At 42.6% G+C, this 17,315-nt stretch overlaps 1 protein-coding gene across 1 annotated transcript in view; it reads left to right on the top strand.

Annotated features, from left to right (window-relative positions):
- pear1 (platelet endothelial aggregation receptor 1) overlaps window positions 1-17,315 on the top strand; it is a 71,380-nt gene that overhangs the window by 38,548 nt on the left and 15,517 nt on the right. Inside the window, exons 5-13 of the mRNA XM_087848510.1 lie at window positions 2,598-2,690; window positions 9,850-10,096; window positions 13,118-13,220; window positions 13,514-13,650; window positions 14,060-14,272; window positions 15,154-15,328; window positions 15,417-15,537; window positions 15,629-15,792; window positions 16,365-16,467. Coding sequence (XP_087704636.1) covers window positions 2,598-2,690; window positions 9,850-10,096; window positions 13,118-13,220; window positions 13,514-13,650; window positions 14,060-14,272; window positions 15,154-15,328; window positions 15,417-15,537; window positions 15,629-15,792; window positions 16,365-16,467 — 1,356 coding nt within the window. The remainder of the gene's footprint in view (window positions 1-2,597; window positions 2,691-9,849; window positions 10,097-13,117; window positions 13,221-13,513; window positions 13,651-14,059; window positions 14,273-15,153; window positions 15,329-15,416; window positions 15,538-15,628; window positions 15,793-16,364; window positions 16,468-17,315) is intronic.

Here is a 17,315-nt window from a genome sequence, read left to right as displayed (position 1 = left end):
TTAACAGCAGAGCCGTTTATGATGTCGGCTCGCGCGCAGCTGAGAGACTCTTTTTACAAGGAAGCTCCTTGACAGTGTGAATGGCATCTTAACGCTGGAGCTTTCAATTGCATGGTTGAGCCCAGCTGTCGAGCTGGCAGCTCGTGCGCCGCTTACGATGGGTGGAATACATTTACAGGGAAATAATACAGTCGAATAGATTTTGATTGTATAAACAACTCAGATTTGGTGCTTTGAAATCTATTTCATGGTGTTTAATGATTAAAAGAACATTTTGAAAGAACAAAATCATGCCGACATGAAGCATAATTAGTAACTCTGGAATCTGCAAGGATTAATCAATCAATGAACCAAGCAGGAGAAAATCAATTTGTCATTTTTGTGATGATTTGTTGCACTTCTGTTTTGCATCATTGCAAACTGAATATCTTTGGAGCTGCACAGAAGACCTCTGAAGATGTCGTCCCAGCTTCTGGAAAGTCATCTGTTATTTTTTGTTTGTTTTACTTTAAAGAGATTTTTTACACAACGATTCCACAAAATAATCTGCAGATTAATTGTTTTCTTTTCTTCAGCCTGTTTCTTGCAGTCTTCAGTCTTCAGACAGTGACTCTGACTCAAACTCGATTTGAGTGAAAGTGAGTTTGTTCTTTCAAAGCCAGGAAAAAGCTTGTTGCTGCCACTGATTACGACAACGTCTTATTCACATATCGCTGCAATGTCTCTGTAAACCGGACTCATCACAGCGCATCAAGTCTAACTTTTAAACCAATAACTCATCGCCGTGTCCTGTAGTCTGCTGTTGGCCGGCCATCTCGCTCTTGAGTCATGGGTATGTTTTTATTTACGAGGCCATGCTGGACAAACTATCCTCATATCTTCGGAGTGATTTCATGGAGCTCATCGTCCAATCATAATCTCCCAAGACACATCTCCCGCTGCCTGTTCCAGCGTATGAAGAGAAAACAGTATGTTTGCTACTGCAGCCAGTATGAGTTTGCAGAAACAAATTGAGTTAAATATGTGGTATCCTTTAGGTAAAAGGCTTAACTAACCTAGCAGTAAATTGTTCTTTTAGTCTGGACTGTATATAAAAGATGGACATAGGTAATGTAACATCACCAACTGGTTAATGGACTCTGGTTTTAACCTTAAATTGGTCATTTTGATCATCACCACCTCGGTTTATTGAAACCAAGCATGATAACAAGGGATACTTCTACCAAGGATACCTTGGCTGAGCTACGACGTGAAGGGATTTTGCAGTGATACCAGACTGACTGAAAAAAGCAACATATCAGACTATTAATTAAATAAATGGTTGTTTGCATGTGAATGGCTTCAGTCTGTACCATAAAGAAAGATATGTTTTTAGGTTTTTTAGGATCAGTTGTTTTGCAACAGTTTGAAAGGTTAAGTTGGAAGGTAACTTATAGGTCTATAATTTTCAAAATAAACCCCAAACCTTCAGTTTAGTTCAGTTTTATTCATATAAAGCCAGTTCACAACAATAGTCACCTCAAGGTGCTGTATATTGTCGGTAAAGCTCCTACAGAATTAGAAAGAAAACCTCAACAATCAGACAGTTTCATAGTGCAACACTTGGCTACTGTGGGAAAGAAGAACTCCCTCTCCACAGGAAGAGGCTTCCAGCAGAACCATGCTCGGGGACGGGCAGCCATCTGCCACCACTGGTTGACATAAAGAGACAGGAAAAAACACACACGGTTGGCAGAAGATAAAATCTGATGATATCCAGTAGTAGTAATATAAACACATGGAGAATGAAATAGGTGTGGAGAAGAAAAACCTAGTGCGTCATGGGAAGTCACTGGGCATGGCTGAATGGATGGCACCATAACTACGGGATGGTCTAGGGTCATTATATCCAGCCCTAACTATATGCTTTATCAAACATGGAAAGTTTGAAGGCTATTCTTTAGAAGGCAGACTCTCAGAGAGGGCGTTTGTCTCCTGAAACCAAACCCGGAGCTGATAGCTGAGCGCTCTGCCTCCCATTCCACTTTTAGAAATTCTTGGAAACACAAGCAGTCTGAGAGTGAAGTGTTGTGTTGGGCTGATAAATGGGTCTTTAAGATACGATGGGGCCTATTGTATGTGACAAGATGGATTGCAGAAGTCAAACCTGCCGCTGAGACCATAATCTGGTGTTCAGTGAGCGTCATTTTCTCTTATTTATAAACGGACTACTTCCTGCACCAGACTGATCAGCCCTTGCTTGCAGATAGAAAGAATGCAGGTTTATGCATTGCTTTTTAAAAACTGTGCATGTCAATTTTTCTTTTAGTAAGTCTTCATTTTCTTTGTGCCCTCATACTTCGTAACCTGGTTTTTACAACAGTGTTATTTGCGTGCCTCATGTTGGATCGTCCTGATTGAAAGCACTTGGCGGGTCTCTCTGGAAAAAGAGGTCACCAGCCTCAGTGGAACCTGGTTAAATAAAAAGCTACTGTGCTTTTGTGACATTATCCAATTTTCTGGCCAAAAGCTTGAGATAACGTAAACATTAAAGCTTCTTTAAAACCCTGACCCTTCTCCACAAATCTGTTTCTAATTCTGTTCCTTCTCACCAACAGCTCGCTGCACTAAGGAGTGCGTCCACGGCCGATGTGTCGCTCCAGATCGCTGCCAGTGCGAGGGAGGCTGGCGAGGAGACGACTGCTCCAGCGGTATGAATCAGCCTTCCTCTCGCTTACAGACATTTCCTCACTCTCGTCTCTTCTCTCATTTGCTGTTTCTCCCGTTGCTTTCGTCTCTTTCCCTTTCCCTTCAGCTCCACAGAAAAAACACACTTCACATTCACAACAGGAAATGAGCAATGGCCATTAGTCAAGTGGCTGATCTTCACATACACCTCTCCATCACACACTGAAGCCTCTCCAATGGAAACGGCGAGGGAGCATTAGCGCATGCACAGCAGTGACTCATTTCTATCAGACTCAGTCCAGAACCCAGTTTACTAGTCCACAAGGACGCTGAGCTGAACCTCCAACGTTCGTTCACGGTTACTGACAAAAAAAGAAGAAGCAATGTCAAATCAGCTTTTCTTAAAAAAGCAGGAATAAAACAATCATTGCCTACAAACACAAGCAGTGAAGAGGTGGTGAGTTAAGTCCTGTTTCATGCACAGAAAGGAGTCGATAAAGAAGAGCTAAGGCTGATCCTGCTGCACTTTTTGGCTCCTGTTACAGAACTGAAGTCAGCACAAATGGTTATATAACCACTGAGAGTCGTGAATCTAACCCTGTTTGCCTTTTTTGAAATCTTTTTAAATTTGATCATCCAAACAGTGGAGCTGCATTTTTAAGGGGCTCCTGTTTCCCCCGTTTTCCAGCCCCATTTCATCGCACTCAGCTGGGTCAACAGTACACAGCCCCCCTCTTCTGTTTTCCCCCATTCGTTTGCAGAGAGCAGGAATTAGCTTTAGCGGGTAGCGGTTGATGCCTTGACAGTGGGATGATGGGAAGAGGAAATGGAAAATGTTACCCCACTCTCCTTCTTTTGCATGGCTCACTTCTCTCTGTCTCTTCTTACACCACCCTGCTACCCTAACCCACACTTTAAGTTTCTTCTTTTCTCCTCTTCCTCTCCTTTTTCTTCTTGGCTCCTGTAACGGAGTCTTTCTTGGCAGAATATGACCCCACACTTCCTGGATGCCTGTGTGTTGAGCTAGTTAGCTGTGGGAAAGAGGAGAGGGGCCTAATGTTTTCATACTGAAAACATTCTGTTTGGTCATGAATATGGAGACTAGATTTAGAAGGGAGATGGCTCAACTTGACAAAAAAAGTAGAAAGGTTGGGATGAAATGGACAAAGAAGCAATGGAGTCTCTGGTATTCCTCACGGATAGATTTTCTAGCACCTAGTGCTGCTTGTTAGGTGATCAGGAGATTATGTGGACTTTGGATGCAAGCAAAACCCAAGGCGCTGCTTGGACAATACACACGGGAAAAGGAAGAATGTTCCCATCATGTCTGTCTGCATTCTTCATAAAGGACACTGAACACATGCCAGCTCTGAAGCGTGCAGCAGTTAGTGGCTTTACTTGCATGCAGTAATGCAGATTCCAGTTTGAATCACGGTAGTGGTCAAATTAATGACTGGTCCTGTGGCTAAATAGTCATATCTTCAACTCAGAAGGGAGGAGGATTTTTTGTTTAACTTTATTTAGAAATTATTTTTTTACAAGATTAACTATTTTTAATGCTGTACATACAGCATGTACAATTATAAATATATATTTTAACTCAAAAGTACAGTTTTTAAATTTAATGTTGCTGAAACAACAAAGTAATAAAAAAATAAATCTATCTGATGGAGAAATCACTCATCTTTGGAAAAGAGAGTTTATTACAGAGAAATGTCTCTTTCCAAAATAAAAGCTATACTATACGCTTCTTCTGGGCTATATTCTCAGCAGCATATTAAACATATCAGGTCCCCATAAGGAGAATCATGTGCTAACAGCTGTCTAAATGACTCGGCTAAAGTTTGTAGCATGCTGCTTGTTGTTTTTGTCTGCTTCCACTTGTCTTTGCACGAGGATGATGTCGGAGTAAATGTGCAGTCATATTCGTTGTGTTCCCACTAGTGCTGTCAGCGTTAATCTGAAATGACGTTAACGCCACAACACGGCACATCTCGGTTAACGAGCTACAGCGGATCGCCCCATGCATGGGGCTGGACAGCATCAACACTTTAACGAGCTAACTGCGCTAACGCACTAGTTCCCACCCATGTAATTGAGCATTGCGTGGCACATCCAACATACTGTTTTACTTTAGTCCATGACGCGCTTACCTTGAGGGTCATACGTCACATGAAGACCAAAATAGTTCCAAACGAGATCCAAACCAGATCTCAATGAGGGTGGGGGAGGTTCAATTTGCCATGTTGCAACGAGCTTAGCTTCTGTCTTGCTAGCTTGTACTGCGCTCAGTGGATCTGCGCTCGACAGTGCAGCCTAGGCGGAGTAGTCGAACGCAGATCCACTGAGCTCTCAACACAGACAGCATCGTCAAAAGAAAAGTTGATAAAATAAATTAAAAATTTTGTATATATATATATATATATATATATATATATATATATGGCTGCTTCCTTTTATTGGTCACCACAGGGGCTCATCTGCTTCCATCTCACCCTATTATTAGCATCCTCTTCTGTCACACCAAGTCTCTCCATGTCCTCCTTCACTACATCCATGAATCTGTGGTCTTCCTTTTTTCCTCCTGCCTGGAAGCTCTGTCTTTATTATGCTTTGTCCAGTATATCCACTCTCTCCTCTCTCTTGGCTATCTAACACCAGTCTTTTCTAATCTTGTCCATCCTGGTCACTCACCTCCAGCTCGGCCTCCTGTTTTTCTGTCAGCACCTCCATCCCCAAACCAAACATCACAGCAGGTCTCACTGCCATCTTGGAAACCTTCCCTTTCACTCTTGCAGCTGTCCTTCTGTCACACATCACCCCTGACACTCAGCTCCATCCTGCCTGCACTGTCTTCTTCATTTCTCTTGTGGACTGTCTGTTTTTTGGGTGGTTGATCCTAGCTATTTAAACTCAACCACCTTTACCAGCTCTCCTCCGTACCAACTTCATCCCAGCCTCCCCCGCCACACTTTTATTCTGCAGGATAAATTTCTCTAATCAAAGTTGAGAAAATGTGTTTCTCAGATATTTCATAGTTCAAAATTGAAGGCCATCATTTCTGCATGTGCTACTGTGATAACCTATCAGGCACAGGGCAGGTTAATGAAGCACTTTCACAGATGCAAACACTTAGAAAGGAAAATGGGCCTTCAATGCTCCCTCGACATCAACGTTTGGGCAATTTTGACTCTCTATTATAATGATTAAATCAGTGCTGGACATAGGTTGGCTAAAGTACGTGCAAACAAACAGATGTGACTAATTAACTGATGAAGGACTCAGCCAGCTGGGTGCTCAGAAATCACATCTCCAATGTGGGAGTGATGATAAGATTTGTTATGTATCATATTATGAACCGATTCATTATCATATTTGTGTCGAGAAGAGCCTGCTAGCTAGAATCAGGTAAGCAGAGGCTCTACTGCCATTAGTTTGAAGTCATTATTTTGCAATGTGCAGCTGTTGGAAAACTATGCCAGCTCTGATAAACGGAGGTGATAGTCTTGGAGTCATGTAATTCTCATGGAAATCGAGAGCTGGTTCCCAGCTGGAAGCAGTACTTGATTCCCATCCATTGTTGTCCTGCAAACTGTTGTCAGCAAATATCCCGTTGTGGATATCTGCAGTTGCAAAATTACTAGACATAAATCTAAAGCATCGATATCCAAACATAGTTTTTTAGCACTCATGATGTGTTTAATGACATACAGAATCATGTTTTGGATGATTCTATTGGCCGCTGCAGGTTTGGGAGAGACTTGGTGGTGCAAACATTTAGAGTAACGGAGCCCTGTTTGGGCCTTTTGGCTGTTCTGTTTCCACTGAAATCATGTGTCTCATGATGTGATGCAGTAATACTGCAACAGCTTGACTGTTCAGTTCAGTTTAAAAAAAGTGAGACAATTTAATAAGCTGCACTGCTTATAACATCCAACTACTGTATTTGGCAAATGTTAGTGTTTGATATTACAGCAGCCTGCGCTCACTGTTCTTTCACACCAAAGAAACATTTTCACATGCTATGATTACATAGAAGCTGGGGAAATCCATATTTGTGCAAATTAAGACATGTCAACATGAGCAAAACATTTGCTGCATGTATGTCCTGAAAACCCTGAAGCTAGGAGGGCAGCAAAGAGACAGGAGACAAGTGAGCAAAGTCATAGCAACTAATGTTAACATGTGAAAATATGTTTGCATAACTTGATTTAAGCTGTACTGGGTTCCCAATGCGACTGCATTCATGTGAGCAACATGAGGAGGATGTGATTACATGAAAGAAAGCTTTTTCTGAGTTTTCATAATCAGCGTTGAGCAAGACTCAGCAGTTTTGGGGGAAGCTCAGACATGCCTTAAATGGTGACTGTGTTTGTTTTCTCTAATGGCAAGAACTCAGAAAGAGGTCCTGCAGGCTGGTTTCTGCAGTAAGGGCATGCACAGAGATGCACAAAGATGCACAAAGATGCACAGAGATGCAACAGATGCAACACTTTCCTGCAACAGAAACAAGGCCAATGTCTCCACTGAAGACATTTTTCTTTTTCTTTGAGAGAATGCAGCTGATACAGTAGCAGCACGATCAGACCACTGCATGTTTGATACCTGAAACAAAAATAATTGAATTGTGGACATCTTATACAGCTTTATCAAGAATAAATTGTCCATATCCAATATTGAAAGCCCAAGTAACAAGAATGGCAAAAGGGATTTATAATCATTATATCGAAGGTTTAAATTCACATGTATCCAGATTACTTATCCTCTTGAAAATCAATTTCCACAGTAAGACTAATAAAAATGGGATTATAGCTTCCTGTTCACGTCCACTCTGGTAAATTTCATCCACTCACTCAAACAACTGCTGGTTGTATCAGCAGTCAGCTCTCAGAGCCCTTCAGTAAATCTGCCCCGGTGCCCTGGAGAATGTCTGCGTAAACATAATCGCTGCTCCAGCTGAGTTTCTCATTACTCAACGTGACACGCCGCCTTCTCCAATGCCCACACAGAGAACAAGTGAAGTTCTTTTAAACAAAAGAGGCTTCGAGTAAGTGCAATAAACACTACAGTCTGCGGCAGCGCGATTTGCTCCACGACAAATTTGGCTGTACATGCTGAGAGTGACAGTCAGTGCAGTCACTTGTATTTTTCTAAGCCGTGCTCGGGCGTATGTTCAACACCGGCAAAGGTGGGGGTGAGACACGTACATGCATGGAGTGTAGCTCACAGAGCAGAGGATGATTCACTGCAGGTCAGCGTGAAATTGTTGGAAACACTTTTAGCTCTGGAGAAGATAACCGACTCCCATCCATCAGTTACGTCAGTGTTATTGGATATCACGTTTTCTCCGATGTCCGAGATAGTCGAGGTAATTGATGAGAAATTTTGAGAATGCACCCATGACCAATCTGGGATCTCTCCATGGACTAAGATCTCTTCATCATGAACTGAAATCCAAACCTTGTGTGAATTTCCTCTGCGTACAAGCCTCGAGAGCCAATCACCAGGCTTCTGCATTATTTTCCATTAAAATCATCTCTGTGCAGATCTCCCTGCCAATTCCAAATTATCTGCCAGTAACGTAGCATTTGCGAGTTAAAGGGATGGATTTGGTTGAGGAAGAATGGCATCAGACACTCCCTCCCTTGTTGTTGTTGAACAGGGCACAGAATCTAATCACATTTGTTTCTGTTTGTTTCCCATGACATCATATATTTGAGCGTACATAACAGCGTGTGGGGAGGAAAATCAATTAGGAGAAACAGAACGGACGCAAAATCGTCATACTTGCACCGTATGCAAGTTTCGATAATCACGTGTAATTTTATTTTGACTCGGTGTTTTTATTTCATTTCCAGCATCGCAGAGTAGCTTTGACTCACTGTTTAGAGAAGCAGGAGGTTTTACTGGAAAACGACTGGTTTAAATCACTGGAAAATGTGGGCAATGAAAGTGAGAGGCTCCGTCGTGTGAGTGTGTGGAGTCGTGTGACTGCGCGAGCTGTGGGGGTTGTGGAAAAAAACAAAACAAAAGGACAACTTTCTTCCAGAATAAATGCAGTAATGCGACGTCCTGTATAAACACGTGCTCGGTCTGATTTTTGGAAAGACGTGTTTGAAAGCTGAGATGAATCCTTTTTTAGCTGAGATCAATCAGGAACCCTTCAGCTGAAAGAAGATCATCGTTTCCATCTGCTGTAATCTGCCCGCGTGGCTCTGCTCTTCCTAAAGTCTCATCCACATATGAAGTGATTGCTTGTTCACTTAGACTTTAGAACATCATTATATATGTTGTACTTGTATTTCTCACCTCATCACATGCCAGTCAGTGGTATCAATTTCTCCTGTTGGCAGTTGCTTCAGTTGCTTCCCTCAAAGTTGAGTAGAACATATCTCAGGGTGTGCTCTCTTCTCATTGGTCAGTGTTACTCTGACTCATCTCTGCAACTTGGTGAATTTCAATGACATTCCAGGGTCTGTGGTCATTGAACGGTTGCTAGTCTTCTTCTTTCTGAACACCCCTCAATGCGCCTTTTACGGTCCTGCGTCAGTTTGTCTTTGTCTACACAAAGGGATTGTGGGAATTCAGCCCATGCAGAGACGAGCTTGGTGGAAGCCAACGATGCATCCCCTTATGGTGAGAGAGTTAAGTGTGGGTCAAATGCTCATGGCTGGAAAAGTTGGCTTGAAAAGGGGAACAAAGATGAAGCATCAAGGATCAAAAAAGTTTTTAACACTTGGCCTCACTCCACTCCAGATGAGATCTTTTTATATTCCCCAGAGCTAAACACCAACAACAGCACAAACACAAAGAAGAGGAGCCCATGTTGCAGGTTCCTGTGTTTATTTCGTCACTACCCCCCTGGCTGCAGTTAAGAGCTATAGAAAAGCTATGGCAACAAGCCATGCGTGGAGAGCTGCAACAAGAGCGCCAGTAGATGACAGAGCATGCATGGCAGCAGACGTGACATTAAGTCAGACAATTACAAGGAGAAGCTGTGCAGCAGGCTGAAACAGGTTACATGTGCCCCATATGAGATTTGACGGGTATGATCTGAGCAAGCCAATACCATGATTGCGGTGTATATCTATATAACTAACTCTTTCAGTTTGAAACCAAATCAAAAGATAGATAAATGTTGGAAAAGGCTAATGTTTTACAGTTTGCCCTTTGACCTTTCAGACTGTGACGATAAACACTGGGGAGCGAACTGCAAGCAGCAGTGCAAGTGTGAGAACGGAGCTCTCTGCGACCCTGTGAAGGGATCATGTCGCTGTCCTCCAGGGTTCAATGGACGCTACTGCGAAGAGTCGTGTCCAGCAGGCACGTTTGGGAAGCGCTGCCTGCAGAGGTGCAAGTGTGCAACCGGAGGATCCTGCGATAAAGCAACGGGAGAGTGCGTTTGTCGGGATGGATTCACAGGGACTTAGTAAGTCCAAACAAACAAAACAGCTTAGCATATCTAAAATCCAACACTGACTTTGTAAAAAGTGATAAAAATTTACAGGTTTTGGCAATGTTTCTCTATGAAGAACTTTTCAGTTTCATTCAAAATCTGACTCTTGGGTGAGATTTGCATGAGACCACCTCACAGAGACCGCAGCTGTGCAAGCACGATGATGACGACATTAACCATATTCACCAGCTAACGCTAACATTTTCTTAGCAGCCGAGTCTGTACTTTGTATATGTATATATGGCATACTTTGACAATTATCTCACAAATTCTGGCCCCATGATGGTGCTGGATTAAAACTCGAAGGGTAGGCAGTTATTTCACATTTCTGCTTGGGGAATAAATACTGAAAGCACATCTAAAGTCTGTGAGTAACCTAGAAGAAATGTTAGTAGATGATTATTAGGAATGTAAGGTACAAAAATCGACTGAAATCTGATGGAAAACTATGGTCAGATTCTTGATTAATCCTAAGAGTCGAAGCAGATATTCATCCTAATGTGCTGAAAGCGTCTGGTGAGCAAAAGTAAGATCACACTAGACATTTGTGGGACTATATTGAGATTTATACCTTGTTAGAAGTTGTGTTAGCAGTAACCAAGAAGTTAATCAAATCCGAATGATGCCTGACACACTAATTAGAAATGCTGAAGAGATGCAGACCAAAATAGCTCCGACCCCTCAGGCCCTGGACCTCTGTGAGGCGTTTGCAGCAGCTTCTTTGGGTCCCGTTTATTATGGAGGTGCGGTGGGATGGATTTAGGATTGGGAAGCCATGAGTGCCTGTATAAAATTAGATTGCAATCCATCTAACAGTTCGGATATTTTAGCAGCCTTCTGCGAGTCGCTCTTGCTAAAAGTTAACAGAGTATTTTCCTTTTCATTAGGAGCCGTTTTTAGAATATTGTACTTTGTTAGTTATTTCTTTTGGGAGACATTTAATACAGCACTTGATTAGACCCTACTTAATTACCCGAATGTTCTCCAGAGGTATGTTAGACCCTCATCTTCCTCTTTGCTGATCCATCTTTTTATTTGTTTCCGTGAGTTAATTGGAAGATTGAAAAGAGACCCCGATGGTCTACTCTGTACTCCATGAGTCATCTGTTAGGCCCTGTTTTTTAGATGCCCCTGAGGATGAGTAAGCAGTAAAAACATTTCCCCACTACACATTAGTGGAAACTCTCATTCTGCCAATGTGAAAGCACAACACTCCACTTTGAGCTAAATAAAAAAGGCGGCTTGGTAACAGTGATTAGGGGATAAATCTGGGTCAATGATTGTGTATATTTGTAGCGTTTTCATATCATCCGTTTTAGAAAATGTAATATCCTTGCGATGGTTGTAATCTCAGATGTGATTGGTTAAAGACACATTCCACCTCCTCTGATGATTCCTTGCATTACCGGAAGAGGAATTGATGCATCATCTTAATTCTTTTTACATATTCAGCTACTTTTAGACATAAAAACTGCAGAAAAGATTCTAAAGTTTAGTCCAGAAGTTGATCTATTGTGTTTTTCTGTATTTTCACAACTTGTTACAACAAAAGTACGCAGAACAACATTTCAGACGCTGAGCCTTGAAACACATGGGCTGCAGCAGCAGAAGACCACACCGGATGCGGCTCCTGTCAGCTAAAAACAGGAAACTGACCCAACAAAATCAGATGACAACAGTTTGGGAATATTAACTGGTCTAATTAGTCTCAGTTTGTGTTGTGACATTTGGATGGCAGGGTCACAGTTTGGTGTAAACAACATGAAAGCATGGATCCATCTTGCTTTGCATCAAAGCTTCGGCTTGTTGTTGATTTTGTAATGATGTGCTGGATATTTTCTTGTCACACTTTGAGGCCCTTAGCATCGAGTAAACAGTCTAGCTGAGTATAGATGAATATTTATGAGCACAGTGCAACCTTTTTTTGACGACTGCTTCCGGCAGGATAGTGCACCATGTAACAAAGCTCAGGTTATACTGAGCAGCTTTTATTTAGCTTAACAACGTTTAAACGATCCCCAGATCTGAATCTAATAGAGCATCTTTGGGATGCAGAGAAACGGGAGATTTAAATCATGGATGTGCAGCTGACAAAACCACAATATAAATAACATGCCGGCAAAGTGGTTCTTTTCTACGGAGCCCCGCAGGGCACATGGGAGAAAAAAAAAAATTAAGACGGACTTTTGCGGGATCTCGCAAAAGTTTTAGCCGCATTCTTCCCGTTAGCTCGAAGCTAACGGGAGGTCGAGACCTACTACAGCCGGGAGGAACACCGCTTTCCCGGCACATCGTGCCTCGACCTCCTGGTCGGCTTCGAGCCAGCGTCCGAAGAATGCGGCTAAAACGTTTGCGAGATCTCGCAAATGTTTTGCGAGATCCCGAGTTTGTTTTGCGAGATCTCGCAAAAGTTTTGCGAGATCCCGAGTTTGTTTTGCGAGATCCCGAGTTTGTTTTGCGAGATCCCGAGTTAGTTTTGCGAGATCTCGCAAAAGTCCGTCTTAATTTTTTTTTTCTCCCATGTCCCCTGCGGGGCTCCGTACTTTTCTTTAAGTTGAAAAGAAACTTAAAGAAAAGAAAAAAATATTCGCCAAGATTAAAGAAACAAAAAGCTGGAACCATAAGTCCAAGTGAAAGACGCCCTTTAACCCATTTCCGGTGACATTTGCCAGACGGCAGAAGGTCCTATAGCTTGTGAAATATATGTTTCTTCTTTATTGAGCATCAATCAGTTTTCAAAAGGATGAATAAACTAGCTGCCTTTTTCATCTCAGTTCTTCCACATTCATGGAGTCTGCAAGTCCTCCCTGGAAGGTTTAGAGATTGATTAGGTTTATTTTGAACTACGTAATATTCAACACCGCTCTACTATTTTTATTTTTAATGGAGCTGAAAATGAGTACCAATAATGTACCAACACAAATGCAGTCTTTTGTGGCTAAAAGCAGTTAATTGCAGTCAGGAGACATTAAGCCATCTTTTTTCTCCCCCCAGCTGTGAGACCTCGTGTAGGAGGAAATGCCAGGCGCGATGCCCGTGCCAGAATGGTGGCATCTGTAAAGGCAAAGGGATCTGCGCTTGCCCACCTGGATGGACGGTATATTTTGAGGCTTTTAACTCGCACTTTTCTGTTACTCGTGCAGGTTGCCAGGTTTGAAATTAGCTCGTGTTTCATGTTCCAGCTGGCTTCGAATTCTGGAAAAACAGTCACTTTTTTGTAACACTGACATTTTGAAAGGATGCACTTGCATGACTTGCACATGTTGTTCTGATTGCGAGCCCATCTGACAGCACATTATTTTAGTCCATATTTTTGCAATAATGCATCTATATCCATTTGTCTTTTTTGTTTTTCTGTGTGCTTAATGATTTTTCCTTTCTGCTGTTCAGGGTCCAGTCTGTACCGAGCGATGTCCAGAAGGAAGGTTTGGGCCAAACTGTACTGAGGAGTGTGTTTGCCACAACAACGGAAAATGTGACGCTGAAACTGGACAGTGTCAGTGTGCTAAAGGTTTCACTGGTCACAGGTAAGCAAGTGAAAGTGGATCTTTGGACGGCATGTGGTTGTTTCCGCCTTTTCTTGCTTCTCCTGTGCAGGTTTCTCTCCAGTATGCTTAGCGGTGCCACGTCTAATGTTTAGATTAGTCACCAGCAGAGAAAAGTTGTCTCCTCGACATTTGACTGGAGAAAGCATTTTAAATTGTTTTGGCACTGTCATCCATTTTTTTTGTCTTCAAATTAAAAGCCTGGTTATGATTTCTTGTAAGTGAACAGGAGTAATTTGAGCATGTTTTTCTCCACAATTCAGGCAAAACCAAACAGCAGAGGCACAGGAATGCAGAACGTTTAGATTTGGTTTGTGCATACTGTGCTCAAACACACATTTGTATATTTTATCACCAGCTTTTTTCTGTCTGTGTGTTTTCCCGCATTAAGGTGTAAGGAGGAGTGTGCTGCAGGTAGTTACGGACAGGACTGTAAAGGCGTGTGCGACTGTGCTAACGGCGCGCGCTGCTACAACATCGATGGAGCCTGTCTGTGCGAGCCGGGCTTCAGCGGTCCGCACTGCAGGGACAGGATGTGCCCAGACGGCATATATGGCATGCACTGTGAGCGCACGTGTCTCTGTCAGGACAAACACACACTCAGGTAAGAGCAGCTTTTACGTGAGTCTGGCAAAAGCTTCATTTACTGCTTTGAATACTGATGTATGCAGTGTGAACTGAAACATGAAGTTGAGTTGTTTTTCTTGTAATTTGAATTCACATATTTGACGCCACTCTTGTTCTACACTTTATGTTGCGCTGTTTAACCAAAGGGTGTTTTTTTCCCTCCCTTTTAATAAAGTTGTAGGTTTTAAAGGACACACAGTTTTATTAATTATATAGTTTGCGTTCACAACACTCTCAGATATTTCTCAAAAAGATTCTGAACAAAAATATTATAATAACTGGTTCATAAATATGTGTTATTTACTTTATCTGCATAATATTGTACCATTTTAACTGTGGCTGATGGCATGTTATTTATTTTATCCAATCATCCATCCATCAGTGCGCATATGAAGCCAGAAAGCCACGTTTTCCAAGTCCTTCTGAGGGATCCTTCCCAGGCCAAATGAGATCTCCTATAATAATCTTGTCTATTCCAGGATCTTCATCCAGTTAGGTTTACCTGGATGTTATCATATCGTATCATAATGTTGCAGCACAAAATGTAATTAAAGAGCTGCTTTAAGCACACAGCCACAGATGTTTTCATTTCTCAGGCCTTTGTGGGCATCACGGAGCCTGATTAACATCTTGTGCTGCAGTGGCTCCATCAACCCTAAAGTCAACCAATGAGTTTATTCTCCAGCTCTCTTTCAAAAATGGCAAAATTATTTCTTTAAAGTGGTTTCATGCCCCTCTGCAGTATGAAGACAAGTACTGAAGTACATGTAGACAGGCGCTGACTGTGGGTTTTCTTTGGCGTTAGCTCCTCTGTTTCTCGCTGCTCCATTCATATTTATGTCTGTTTACACTCTCCAGCTGCCATCCAATGAAAGGAGAGTGCACGTGCCAACCGGGCTGGGCGGGACTATACTGCAATGAGACCTGCGCTCATGGTTTCTATGGTCATGGCTGCCTGGAGCCGTGTCTTTGTGTGAATGGAGGGGTGTGTGATGGCGCCACAGGACGATGCCATTGCGCCCTGGGCTTCACGGTCAGTGGTAGAGTAGATTATCGACTCATGATTCACTTTTTATACCTGTTGTGTCTTTATGTAAACCAAACTTCGGGGGTTACTGCAGGGGCTTCACTGTGAAAATCCCTGTAAAAGTGGCACCTATGGCAAGAACTGCTCCCTGGAGTGCTCCTGTAAGAACTACGTGGACTGCTCACCGATTGATGGAACTTGTTTCTGCAAAGAAGGTGATGAATAATCAGAGGACAATGAGTACAATCATGAAGGAAAACTGGCCAAAAGGAAAACAAAGACTTACAGTTGATTGTGGGTCTGCAGGCTGGCGAGGACCGGACTGCTCCATCCCCTGCTCCGAAGGAACCTGGGGTCCAGGATGCAATGCCACGTGTCACTGTGCCAACGGAGCAAAATGCAACCCTGCAGATGGATCCTGCACCTGCACGGCTGGCTGGCAGGGGGCGCGCTGTGACCAACCGTGCCCGGTGAGTATCTGGAGATACTGGCAGGAGTTATATAATATTTACCCTTGAAGTTGTAAAAGATGTTGGAAAACCAGGTATTAAAAGATTCATCCTTTTACAAGACAACGAGGAGCGCTGTTTTGTGACACGTCTGTCCTATGCAGCAGTGTCTTTAGTCTCAGACAGTTTTCTCTGTAGGGCAACAATAAGTATTATAAAGAAACAGATGTCACTTTGTAACATAAACGCTCTCCAAGATAAGAAGTCTGGTCTGTGTTTAGTCCATGTCACACTGATGAGACGAATGACATCTTTGATAAGACTAACACTCAAATAATTCTACGGGATATCTGTTTTCTGATTAGGCAGCCTGTAGAAGCGTCCAGCTTCGAATCCCTTACCTCGCCCTCTGTATGCTTCAATCTGCATTTTGGAAAAGTACCCCTCTTGTCTTTGCGATGCCAGCCCACCAGGCTGTCTACACAACATCACATTGCCAGTGTAGTATTTTGTCTCACTCTGACTGGGCTGGCCGAATGTGGAGGAGATTCCCCTGACAGTTCTTTGCCCGTTGGCACTTGTTCACTGTGCAGATGGGCACGTTTGGGCCTGGCTGCCTGAAGAGGTGTGATTGTGTTCATGCCGACGGCTGCCAAGCTACCACCGGGGAGTGCCACTGTCTGCCAGGCTGGTCTGGTAAGTGATGACGTGCTGCTGATGTATCGCTGCCAGCTTGGCTTTGGTGTCACAGATGAGTCTGGTCTGATAAACTGTGAGCCACAGGTTTTAAACCATCCTCGTTCTCCTTTATTCTCATTGTTGTGTGACTTAAAGAAAGTCTAGCTGTAAATGTATGCAGTAGGGGTGCAACGATACACAAAATTCATGGTTCGGTTCGGTTCGATACTTTGGTGTCACGGTTTGATATTTTTTCGATACAGAAAAAATGTTCATGCTTTTTTAATTTGTCATTTATTAAAATTATAAATATATATTTTAACTCAAAAGTACAGTTTTTAAATTTAATGTTCCTGAAACAACAAAGTAATAAAAAAAAAATCTATCTGATTGAGGAATCACTCATCTTTGGAAAAGAGGGTTTATTACAGAGAAATGTCTCTTTCCAAAATAAAAGCTATACTATACGCTTCTTCTGGGCTATATTCTCAGCAGCATATTAAACATATCAGGTCCCCATAAGGAGAATCATGTGCTAACGGCTGTCTAAATGACTCGGGTAAAGTTTGTAGCATGCGTACTTGTTGTTTTTGTCTGCTTCCACTTGTCTTTGCACTAGGATGATGTCGGCGTAAATGTGCAGTCATATTCGTTGTGTTCCCACTAGTGCTGTCAGCGTTAATCTGAAATGACGTTAACGCCACAACACGGCAAATCTCCGTTAACGAGCTACCGCGGATCGCCCCGTGGGTGGGGCTGGACGGCCAACACGTTAACGAGCTAACTGCGCGAACGCACTAGTTCCCACCAATGTAATTGAGCATTGCTGGCACATCCAACATACTGTTTTACTTTTGTCCATGACG

This window comes from Neolamprologus brichardi, chromosome 11 (assembly GCF_056152115.1).
Source record: "Neolamprologus brichardi isolate AB-2024 chromosome 11, ASM5615211v1, whole genome shotgun sequence".
Lineage (NCBI taxonomy): Eukaryota > Metazoa > Chordata > Actinopteri > Cichliformes > Cichlidae > Neolamprologus > Neolamprologus brichardi.
The sequence above is the reverse complement of the archived record's forward strand: the minus strand, read 5'-3'. Positions and strand labels throughout refer to the sequence as shown.